The sequence below is a fragment of the Macaca nemestrina genome, chromosome 5 (assembly GCF_043159975.1).
Source record: "Macaca nemestrina isolate mMacNem1 chromosome 5, mMacNem.hap1, whole genome shotgun sequence".
Taxonomy (NCBI): Eukaryota; Metazoa; Chordata; class Mammalia; order Primates; family Cercopithecidae; genus Macaca; species Macaca nemestrina.
In genome coordinates, this window is record NC_092129.1 from 14,359,671 (window position 1) to 14,372,275 (window position 12,605).

General features: G+C 38.9%; 2 protein-coding genes across 10 annotated transcripts in view; one reads left to right on the forward strand and one right to left on the reverse strand.

Moving 5' to 3' along the window:
• LOC105492058 (adenylate kinase 9) overlaps positions 1-12,605 on the reverse strand; it is a 189,032-nt gene that overhangs the window by 168,736 nt on the left and 7,691 nt on the right. For 5 of the 9 annotated variants that reach the window (XR_003020488.2, XM_011758919.2, XM_011758920.3 and 2 more), the window contains exons 1-3: positions 11,170-11,825; positions 2,596-2,723; positions 1,281-1,344 (exon numbers count right to left, since the gene is read on the reverse strand). Coding sequence is in view for 8 of the 9 variants with exons in the window: in XM_011758919.2 (XP_011757221.2) it covers positions 1,281-1,344; positions 2,596-2,712 (181 nt within the window). In the remaining variant the exon portion in view is untranslated. The other 4 variants (XM_071096283.1, XM_011758916.2, XM_011758917.3 and 1 more) reach the window with 4 other exon arrangements.
• Positions 12,055-12,605, forward strand: part of LOC105492057 (FIG4 phosphoinositide 5-phosphatase) — a 128,616-nt gene continuing 128,065 nt past the window's right edge. The window contains exon 1 of the mRNA XM_011758912.3: positions 12,055-12,186. Coding sequence (XP_011757214.1) covers positions 12,121-12,186 — 66 coding nt within the window. The 5' untranslated portion in view covers positions 12,055-12,120. The remainder of the gene's footprint in view (positions 12,187-12,605) is intronic.

Sequence of the window (12,605 nt, forward strand, 5' to 3'; positions counted from 1 at the left end):
TAGTTTTGCACATGGTGTAAAAGAAAATGAATCAAGAAATGTTAAAATGGGTAAACACAGATTAGAAAGAGAGGTCTTGAGGCTGAAATTCCGATGATTTGTTTCCTTTAAAAGAGGAAATGTATCATTCCTTGAGAGAGGACATCCTGGGATAGGAATGACAGGGGGCATGATTCAGGGGAGGATCCAGGAGAGTTGTTACATCATTAGTTGTTAATAATCTATGGGACGTTTGGTATTCTTTAAGATTTCCTAGAAGTAAACTTTTTGAACAGAGAAAGAAGAAACTTTTAGAGTTGTGTGTGTGCATTACGTATTACAAACTTTTTTCCAAAAAACTTGTACCAGATCGCAATTTTACCAAGAGCATGTGGAATGCCCATTTCATAACATCCTTACCTACAGTGATTGTAGTAACTGTAAAGATTCACTGCCAATTTGATAGGCAAATATGGATCAGTGTTATTTTAATGAACATTTCTTAGAATGATATTAAACTCTTTTTTCTTATATTGTTTATTTTTATTTCTACTTTTATGAATTGTCTATTCATTCTTTTTCTTATTTTTCTATTAGGGCATAAATAGTTTTATTAATTAAGAGAATATTTATATATAAAGATATCAACTCATTGTCTTACATATTGCAAAGAATGCAAGAAAATTTATAAATAAAAATAAAAGTTATCATTGAAGACAATTAAGTTATAAAAAATGTTCCTAAGAAAAGCTGCAAGAGTTCCATCTCATTTGAGCTTTCATAAAAAGACATCCAAACACACATATTCCAAACAGTTCTAAATTACGAAATTAGAGAATTAGAGGTAGTAAAATAGAGTGGATGACATTTCATAAATTCTATGAACAAAACAAGGACTAACAGAAGGGCAAAACATTATTGGATTGATGATGATGTTATAAAAATAATATTGGGCTGGGTGTTGTGGCTCACACCCGTAATCCAGCACTTCGGGAGGCCAAGGTGGGAAGACGGTTTGAGCCCAGGAGTTTGAAACTAGCCTAGGCAACAAAGCAAGACCATGTCTCTACCAAAAAAATATTAATTAATAAATTATTTTAATTAAATATAAATAATAACCCAAGCAGATAATATTCACTGGGTTGATAGGTGGACAAATGTGTGATAAAGCAAATATAGCAAAATGTTAATCACAGACTCTAGATGCCAGGTATATGGGCGTTCACTGTATAATTATCTCCATTTTATGCATATTTGAAAGTTTTCATAATAAACTATTAGAGAAAAAAGATAAAATTTACCTTCAACACGAATACATTTCCATGCCTGTGTTATGTAATGGGCTAATGTTGTTTTCCCAACACCCTTAAAAAGAAAAATGTTATTTAAAGCCCAACAGAACAGTCACTTGCCAGTGAAACAGATATACCAATTTTTAAAGATTCTATTGCTAGCTACTATTACATTAATGTTATAAAGTAATTTTTCCCATAAAAAATGAAGAGTAGACCCTAGATATGTATAGTTTAGTTTTTCTTTACTAATTCTTGCATATGCCACATCTCCTAAAGTAATATAAATAGACCCTTTAAAATTAAGTAGATAGCCCTAAAATCAGGAAGCTATCCCATTATGGTATTGCACTCTTTTAACTGTCAAATTTTATAATTTTGATTACAAATCATTGTGATTATATTGGAGAGTCATCATTTTATTTCCTTTCTAAAGTTTACAATCATGAATGTTTTGACAGGCTTCCATTTTAGTAATTTTGATGAGCAAAAAGATCCTTTTTAACTGACATCTTTGGAAAGTATCATACTTTAAAGATAAAAGGTCGTTTTGATGAAGTAACATTTGCATCTGGTTGCTTTCACTGTTGACTTTTTAAAACCTATTATGTTTTTAGAAACATAGTGAAAGTTGTTGAAACCATTTATTGGTACCTGTCCCAGGGTCCACATAAAATAAGTCAAGGATGGGATCCAGCTCTTAATCTCTGCTATGCTGGAGAGGCTCTTTAATTAACCAGCTTAGTGGCTGTCAGTAGCTCTTATCTCAAGTTCCTTACTAGAAATGTCTAGAAAAGCAAACTTTATTACAACAGCCATTTTGGTTTTTTCCTGCTTTGTGGAAAGAAAACACATAGGTCCTCTAACACGCTGTAGGTAAAGCCTGAGGCACAGTGCCTCTCAGGATCTCAGACATTAACAGGAGAACCTCCTGGCTCATCTGGATGCTGTCCTATCTTCACATATCCAGACAGCCTCACAACAAATTGCAAAGGAAATTTCATATGCAAATAAAGTCTGAAGTAACCTCAGATCGCACACTACTAACAGTTGTCATGTGCGGTGTTTTGGTGAGTTACTTTCCTCATAATATAAAAGCAAATTTAAATATAGTCTGGGTTCCTTCTCAATTATAACATATAAGAAGAGAGAGAGTTATGAATTTATAACCAATATTATGTCAGATTTTAAGTCATATAATGAAAACTTATCAGACGCTCAAAAAATGAGCACAATATGTGGTTTTTATTTTTATACGGTAACTTAGAAAATTGTGATTTTAAAAATAAAAAAAAATTATACCAAATAATAAGAGATAACTTACTGGTTTCCCAAATACAACAAAGCAAACAGGTTTGGACAACAAAAAATTCCTTTCAGTTTCATCTTCATCAAATATATCTGCAAAAGGATGCTCTTCTGTCTTCTCCTGAGAAGTCATGATACAAAATACTACAATAAAACAGGGTAAGATTGTTAACTTGCCTAATTTGGTTGGAGGAGGTGACTAGGAACAATTGAAATAATCTGTGAATTTTCTTAGCCCAGAAGTCATTTTGTACCATTAAACACATGAATTTTGTCAGTAATTGCAAATAAGTTTAACTCATTTATAAAAATAATAGTAAGCTCTTAGTTTGAGACAAAAACAAAATCTAACTATATGTTGTATAAAAGAGAGCTCAAAGTGTTTCTGAAAGACTAACCTAAGGAAAAAATACATATATACGTAAAAATACACAGATTTGTGTGTATTATATTAAAAAACAAATTAAAGTTAAATATGTTGTACACGCATATGCAACATAGGTGCATGTAAAAATTTTACCAGAAATGGAAAAGGTAATGTTGGCTAAATGTATTAGATTCATATTTTCATATTTTAGGAAGCTTTGGTTAATTCCATGAAGAAAACTTTTCCAAAAGTAATGTAGTTTTTACATTTTTTCTTTTGTAATATTTTATAAATATCTGCAAGAACATATATTTATTTTAAAGTTGTTTTCAGAAACCTTTTGCTATTTTGATTTGCTCTTAAGCGGATTTCTAGCAGAGAAGCTCGAGTCCTCAATATTTTAACATGAACAGTTTTCAACTTAGTCCAACTCTTTTGGAGTCAATCAGAAAAAAATAAGGTCATAACTTTTTTATTTGTTTTTGCACGAAGACTGTCTCTTGTTTTCAAGCACTTTAGACTACATATTCATACTCATGAAATATTTATATATACCCATTGAATATTTCTATTATGTAAACAATAAAATAGCATGGGACATATCTCTTGATCACAATAAAATAATGTTAAAAATAGTGATAAAAGAATTTTAAAAACCCCTAATTGTTGAAAATTAAAAAGAAAAAAGAAAACTATATTTTTCTAAATATTACTTGATCAAATACAACTTTAAAATGGAAATGATAAAATATTAGCAAAATAATAGTATTATTAAATATCGATACTATGAAGAAACTGCATCAACTAATGGGCAAAACAACTGGCTAGCATCATAGTGACAGGAACAAATTCACACATAGCAATATTAACCTTAAAAGTAAATGGGCTAAATGCCCTGATTAAAAGACACAGACTGGCAAATTGGATAAAGAGTCAAGACCCATCAATGTGCTGTATTCAGGAGACCCATCTCGTGCAAAGACACACATAGGTGCAAAATAAAGGGATGAAGGAATATTTACCAAGCAAATGGAAAGCAAAAAAAGCAGGAGTTGCAATCCTAATCTCTGATAAAACACACTTTAAACCAATAAAGATCAAAAGAGACAAAGAAGGGCATTACATAATAGTAAAGGGATCAATGCAGCAAGAAGAACGAACTATCCTAAATATATATGCACCCAATACAGGAGCACCTAGATTTAGAAAGCAAGTTCTTAGAGACCTACAAAGAGACTTAGACTCCCACACAATAATAGTGGAAGACTTTAACACCTCATTGTCAATATTAGACAGATCAATGAGACAGAAAATTAATAAGGATATTCAGGACTAGAACTCAGCTCTGAACCAAGCGGACCTAATAGACATCTACAGAACTCTCCACCCCAAATCAATAGAATATACATTCTTCTCAGCACCTCATTGCACTTATTCTAAAATTGACCACATAATTGGAAGAAAAACACTCCTCAGCAAACACAAAAGAACAGAAATCACAACAGTCTCTCAGACCACAGTGCAATCAAATTAGAACTCAGGATTAAGAAACTCACTCAAAACCACACAACTACATGGAAACTAACCTGCTCCTGAATGACTACTGGGTAAATAACGAAATTAAGCTAGAGATAAAGATGTTCTTTGAAACCAATGAGAATGAAGACACAATGTACCAGAATCTCTGGGACACATTTAAAGCAGTGTGTAGAGGGAAATTTATAGCACTAAATGCCCACAAGAGAAAGCAGGAAAGATCTAAAATCGACACCCTAACATGACAATTAAAAGAACTAGAGAAGCAACAGCAAACAAATTTAAAAATCTACAGAAGACAAGAAATAGCTAAGATCAGAGCAGAACTGAAAGAGATAGAGACACAACAAACCCTTCAAAAAATCAATGAATCCAGGAGCTGATTTTTTGAAAAGATCAACAAAACAGATAGACTGCTAGTCAGACTATAAAGAATAAGAGAGAAGAATCAAATAGACGCAATAAAAAATGATATCATCACTGATCCCACAGAAATACAAACTACCATCAGAGAATACTATAAACACCTCTACACAAATAAACTAGAAAATTTAGAAGAAATGGATAAATACCTGGACACATACACCCTCCCAAGTCTAAACCAAGAAGAAGTTGAATCCCTGTATAAACCAATAACAAGCTCTGAAATTGAGGCAGTAATTAACAGCCTACCAACCAAAAAAAGTCTAGGACTAGATGGATTCACAGCCGAATTCTACCAGAGGTACAAAGAGGAGCTGGTACCATTCCTTCTGAAACTATTCCAATCAATAGAAAAAGACGGAATCCCCCCTAACTCATTTTATGAGGCCAGAATCATCCTGATACCAAAACCCGGCAGAGACACAACAACAACAAGAAGAAAATTTCAGGCCAATATCCCTGATGAACATTGATGCAAAAATCCTCAATAAAATGCTGGCAAACTGAATGCAGCAGCACATCAAAAAGTTTATCCACCGCAATCAAGTCAGCTTCATCCCTGGGATGCAAGGCTGGTACAACATACACAAATCAATAAATGTAATCCATCACATAAACAGAACCAATGACAAAAACCACATGATTATCTCAATAGATACAGAAAAGGCTTTCAACAAAATTCAACACCCCATTCATGCTAAAAACTCTCAATAAACTAGGTATTAATGGAATGTATCTCAAAATAATAAGAGCTATTTATGACAAGCCCACAGCCAATATCATATTGAATGGGCAAAAACTAGAAGCATTCCCCTTGAAAACTAGCACAAGACAAGGATGCCCTCTCTCACCACTCCTATTCAACATAGTATTGGAAGTTCTGGCCAGGGCAATCAGGCAAGAGAAAGAAATAACGGGTATTCAAATAGGGAGGGAGGAAGTCAAATTGTCTCTGTTTGCAGAGGACATGATTGTATATTTAGAAAACCCAATTATCTCAGCCCAAAATCTCCTTAAGCTCATAAGCAACTTCAGTAAAGTCTCAGGATACAAAATCAATGTGCAAAAATCACAAGCATTTGTGTATACCAATAACAGACAAACAGAGAGCCAAATTATGAGTGAACTCTCATTCACAATTGCTACAAAGAGAATAAAATAATTAGGAATACAACTTACAAGGGATGTGAAGGACCTCTTCAAGGAGAACTACAAACCACTGCTCAAGGGCGTAAAAGAGGACACAAACAAATCGAAATACATTCCATGCTCATGGATAGGAAGAATCAAATTGTGAAAATGGCCATACTGCCCAAAGTAATTTATAGTGCTATCCCCATCAAGCTACCATTGACTTTCTTCACAGAATTGGAAAAAACTACTTTAAACTTCATATGGAATGAAAAAAGAGCTCGTACAGCCAAGACAATCCTAAGCAATAAGAACAAAGCTGGAGGCATCACACTACCTGACTTCAAACAAGCAATGGGAAAAAGATTCCCTATTTAATAAATGGTGTTGGGAAAACTGGCTAGTCAAACACAGAAAACTGAAATTCGACCCCTTCCTTACACTTTATACAAAAATTAACTCAAGATGGATCAAAGACTTAAATGTAAGACCCGGGATCATAAAAGTCCTAGAAGAAAACCTGGGCAATACCATTAAGCACATAGGCATGGACAAAGACTTCATGTCTAAAACACCAAAAGCAATGGCAACAAAAGCCAAAATTGACAAATGGGATCTAATTAAATTAAAGAGCTTCTGCACAGCAAAAGAAACTATCATCAGAGTGAACAGGCAACCTACAGAATGGGAGAAAATTGTTGCAATCCATCAATCTGACAAAGGGCTAATATCCAGAATCTACAAAGAACTTAAACAAATTTATAAGAAAAAAAACAAATAACCCCATCAAAAAGTGGGCAAAGGATATGAACAGACACTTCTCAAAAGAAGACATTTGTGCAGCCAACAGACATATGGAAAAAATGCTCATCATCACTGGTCGTCAGAGAAATACAAATCCCACAATGAGATACCATCTCATGCCAGTTAGAATGGCGATCATTAAAAAGTCTGGAAACAACAGATGCTGGAGAGGATGTCGAGAAATAGAGACACTTTTACACTGTTGGTGGGAGTGTAAATTAGTTCAACCATTGTGGAAGACAGTGTGGTGATTCCTCAAGGATCTAGAACCAGAAATACCATTTGACCCAGTGATCCCATTACTGGGTATACCCAAAGGATCATAAATCATTCTACTCTAAAGACACATGCACACATATGTTTACTGTGGCACTATTTACAACAGAAAAGACTTGGAACCAACCTAAATGTCCATCAATAATAGACTGGATTAAGAAAATGTGGCACATATACACCATGGAATACTATGCAGCCACAAAAAAGGACGAGTTCATGTCCTTTGCAGGGACATGGATGAAGCCGGAAACCATCATTCTTAGCAAACTATCACAAGAACAGAAAACCAAACACACCGCATGTTCTCACTCATAAGTGGGGGTTGAAAAATGAGAACACACGGATGTAGGGAGGGGAACATCACACACCAGGGCCTGTCAGGGGGTGGGGGGGCTATAGGAGGGATAACATTAGGAGAAATACCTAATGTAGGTGACGGGTTGATGGGTGCAGCAAACCACCATGGCACACAAACCACGTGTGTACCTATGTAACAAAACTGCACATTCTGCACATGTGCCCCAGAACTTAAAGTATAATAATAAGAAAAAGAAAAGGCCAAGTGGAAGCTCATGACATTGCATACTGGGTCCTCTACCCCTGGGCAAGATAACCAAGAGTAAATCATTCTGAATGAAGAGTGATACGAACAATTTAAAAGATGTATAATCCTGCTTATTGCTCCAATCTTGCTTTTACAGAAGCTAGAGCACAACTGATGAGGGTAGACTTCTGCAAATTTAACAAGCTGGTAGTCTCAGTTGCAACTGCTGTAAGGATGAGATCTTTACTAGATAGACACAGTATCTTGTATTTTTTATGCAGCTGATGATCTGGCAATGTGAGTCTTCTTTTCAATCCCCATGAAGAAAGGATCGGAAGCAATTTGTATTCACTTAGAGCAGTGACAGCGAACATCCAGTCTTACCCAAGGACTCTCCTGCTGTTTGAGACAATATAGTATAAAGGGGTCTTGATCCACAATGTTGACAATATCAGACCTAGTGAGCAGGAAGTGGCAAGTGTCCCGGATCCTCTTATAAAGACACATAAGCAGTATAAAGTGAGAGATAAACCTACAAAGTTTGAAGGTCTTATTACTTCGGTAAAGTTTTAAAAGGCCAGTGATCCAGGACATTCTGTCCAAGGTAAAGGATGAGTTACTGTACCTTGGACCTTCAACCTCTAAAAAAGAGGCACAGTATTTTGTAGGCCTCTTTAGTTTTCAAAGAGAGCATGAAGCACACTTAAGAATACTGTTTTGACCCATTTAGTGGGTGACATGGAAAGCTGTCTCAGCCAACACCAGATTGCAGCCTTGTGAAACCCTGAGCAGAGGACCCAGATGAGTGATGCCAGGGCCCCTGGCCGTGGAAATCTTGCAATCACAAATGTGTGTTTTAAGCTGCTAAATTTGTGGTAATTCGCTATGCAGCAGAGAAAACTAATATTAGTGGATGTAAAATACATAGATATTTGTATCTCAGAAAGCATCCACCTCAGAAGAGGCACTGAAAAAACCAGGCGGATAGGATAATTTATCCAGTAGACACAAGCCAATCTTTGCTTCTGGTCACCTCAATGATTGCATAATGGGTTCGTAAATGAAGTAGGCATGGTGGTGGGGATGAAGGTGATGAAGGCTAGGCATGGGCTCATAACAAGGCCCCCTTTCAGGCTGGTTTAGCTACACTACTGCTGCTGAATGTTGTACCTGTTCATGGCAGAGACCTGTTCATATTAAGCCCTCAATATGGTACAACCCCTTTAGGAGACAAAACATTCATTCAGTGACAAATTGATTACAAATTGAGACCTGTTCATATTGAGCCCTCACTATGGTACAATCCCTTTAGGAGACAAAACATTCATTTGGTAACAAATTGATTACACAAGACCCCTTCACTGCTGAAGGGGCAAGTGACAAGTGCTCCTAATACGGGCATGTTTTTCCTACCTGCAGTGCCTTGGCCAGCACCACTATCTAAAGGTTTAGAGTATGTCTCATTTATCTTCATGAAATCTCATATAATATTGCCTTGGATCGGAGGACCCTTTTTACCTACCACTTCACCTAGAAGCTGCTGGTTTGACAGAATGTTGGAATGGCCTCTTAAAGGCACAGCTAAGGTGCTAGCCTGGGATTGTGCGGGATTTGAGACAATGTACTTCAAGATGGGGAATATGCTTTGAATCAAGGGCTGGAAGCAGGAGTGACCGCTCTCACTAATACTCTCAGTGACTGACTTGGGGAATTTGCACCTCGCTTGTGAACAAGAGGTCCTGGGTCTGGTGGAGTGGAAAGACGGTTCTATCAGGGGACCCAGTAAAGGTTTCGTTAAATCTTAAAACTACTGCTGGTCATTTTTGACTCCACAAGCCCATAAGTTATTGCACTGGCAGATGGAGATAGGGTTGCTGCTATGAAATTGGATGAGATTGGGGGTGCTCAGGGTGGTATGGCCACAAACTGCTAGATAGGTGGGATAGGGGATGCATTTCTTGAACTCAGGGGATTCTCTGAGACAGCTCTTGATGCTTTCACGTCCAGTGAATGGGTAATTGCAGCAACCAAAACCTGACAATGACACAGTAACCAAGGGTTTACACTCCTCAGGAATGAAAGCTCGTTATCCTACTGGGCAAACAACAGACCAGCAGAAGTGTTGGCCAAGAGAAAGGAAAATCTAGAATGATGGTAGAGGAAGGAGATGATCAATTACAGACCTTGGATTAATTGCAGTAGAGGATTCTGCAGTTTGTCCCATTCATCTTTTTTGTGTAAGTTCTTTTCTTTTAAAAACTGAGACTAGCCACTACCTTAAAGAATTAGGGCGGGATGGGGTGAACTTCATGTGGAGGAAGAGTGGACATGAGTGCTGCAAAGGGTGGAATGTAGCAGCTGCTATTAGTGCCTTCCCCATACCCACTTGACATACATCTTTTCTATGCACGACCAGCCCAACTTCCAAAATGTCAGCATGTGCGACTTTTTGCCTATGGGCTCTCTCCAGCTGCCAGAACCTACTCTCCCTGAACATAGGGTAGACTGGAAGTTCTAGGGAATCAATGTTCTGCCGTATCAGGCTTCATCCAATAACTGATGGGAGTTAGCGAATAAATACTCCAGCTTCCTTGCCCCTTAAGAGGGGATAACTGAGACATGCCTCCCAGTATTCCCTAGAGAATTCAGCCCACAAAGAAACTTCTTTGGTAATATTCCCTTTATTAGTTTTCTTCCCCTCCCTGCTGCTGTTTCCTGGGATTACGTCTCGTATAAACAACCTTCCCTCAAAGTTTTGTCTTCGGATCTGATCCTGGGTGAAAGAAATTAAGACAAAGTTAAAATGGAAGTGCTAAACCATAATAATCGAAAACTAGAAACCTTAAGGTATTTTAAGAGCTGCTATCCTACATAAAAACACTGTGCAAATATTTAACTAATATTCAGAAGAGTTGGTTTCATTATGAAACAGAACGCAGCTAATTATTTTTCCCAGCTAAAAGATCCAAGTTCAAAATGCCAGAACGGACACGGCCATCTTTCTAGTTCTTAATAAAAGGAGTACCAAACTACAGGGGGGAAAAAGCGCAAAATAACATATAATTAAGTATTTCTTTAACATTTTTTTAATTTCTCAAGTTTTAATTTACTATATGATCTTTCGTATTACATGAATGTTATCTGTGTATGCTATAATTCTGTAATTTTTTTAAAAAGCTTCCTTACACTTAGCAGTTGAGAAGCCCTCTAGCGGAGGATTCTGAGGTTTAGAGGTTTCCTGGGAAAACCTAGCATTGCCGCCTAAGTTAGGAGAGCGGCCTCTCCCCTACATCTTATACTCTTGCAGTAGGTGTTCAGTAAATATTTGTGGAATAAATACTTTAGTCGTTGAAAGGAGACGTGGTTTTAAAAAGTGAATTTACAAAGACCGTTTTGCAAGAAAAGGAGCTGGTCGGGGGTCCCCGCAGGAGGCAGGGTTCCGTGCAACAGATACCAAGGTGCCTCTGGGGGCGGACCACGACCCAGCCGGCCGCGGGAAGCCTCCTTACCTGGCCGCAGCGGACCCTCCTCAGGTCAGCAACCGCCTCCACGGGCTCCGCCGGGCTGTTGGGAGGTTGCCGGGGAGACCTCGGGCCGCCGCGCACCGGCGGCTTGGAGGGCGGGGCCTCGGGAGGCGGGGCTGTAGTTCACTGTCATTTCTGTTCCAATTCGAAATAGTCACTTTTGTACCTAATTTGGCATTCATATTTCTAATGCACTCATTTTCACAACTATGGAAGGGGGGTACACGCATGCCTATTTATGTAGCACACACGAAATGAAGAAACCTCCTTTCCAGCGCGGCTCCGCCACACTGCGCTAGAGTCTCTGTCGAAAACTTCAAGTGGCTAGTCTCAGGCACAAACGTGTGGCAAAGCCACACTTTCCAGCTTTAGGTGATTTTAAAACAATTCCTTGGGCCACACAGCGTAGGCACAACATGGATTAGAGGTGAGGGGAAAACTGATACTCAGTGAAGGACTGTCAGAGGGCCGGCTTTCAGCAGCGGGCAGGGAAAACACAACGATCTATCCTGCAACTCGGAGAATCCTTTTCAAAAGAAGTTACCCAATCCCAAACCTTCCTCTTTTTTCCAAAGAGAGGGAGGAGATAAATAGACTCTACTAATCCGTCGACTTTTTCTCCGCCCACGTTTTCCTCCTGTCCTTACCAAAGATGGCGCCCTTCGCTTCCTCTCTTGGCAGCACGCAGGTCCCGGGAGCCTCTATCCGACCTCTCTATGATACGTCCTCCAGCCCCGCTCCTGCCGTGAGGGGCGGAGCTTGCTTGGAAGCGGGGCGCAGGAATCCGGAAACACCTGGTCATCTATAGGTTTAGTGCCCAGGCGGTGTTGTTCCTGGCTGGACTTGATGTCCAGGGTCTGAGGAGTTTTCTCGCCGAGTCTCCTGGGGCGGTCCGGCGGTTCGTGCCCTGTTGTGGGACCCACATTTGCAGCTGCTATGCCCTCGGCCGCCGCCCCCATTATCAGCTCGGTCCAGAAGCTGGTTCTGTATGAGACTAGAGCTGTGAGTACCCCTCGCCGCAGGGGGGCGGGGGGGAGGTGCGGGAGGATGGATGTCTGCCGGTGGGTGTGGGGCCGTAGGGCAGAGGCTGTACCCTGCCTCCTCCTTCTTCCTCTCCAGTTCCCAAATCCCTGTCAAACACAGCCTTAAGGTAAGCTAGCTCCCTTGGACTGTGCCTGGTCGCCTTTCCCCTATTTTGGTACCCTGGATATTGCAGCATTTGCAGGTCCACTTACAGTCCATGGCTGGAACATGCTGGAAACAGGTGCTTGTGGTACCTCAGGAACTGTTCATGAGGTTCTCTGTACGAGTTACTGGATTCTTTTCAGCTTTCAGAAAGTGTTAAAGTTCTAGAGTTCACAAGTTACAGTACAGGCAGGGGTGTGAAAAAATTTGAACTATGGCTCGTAACTTATTTTTTC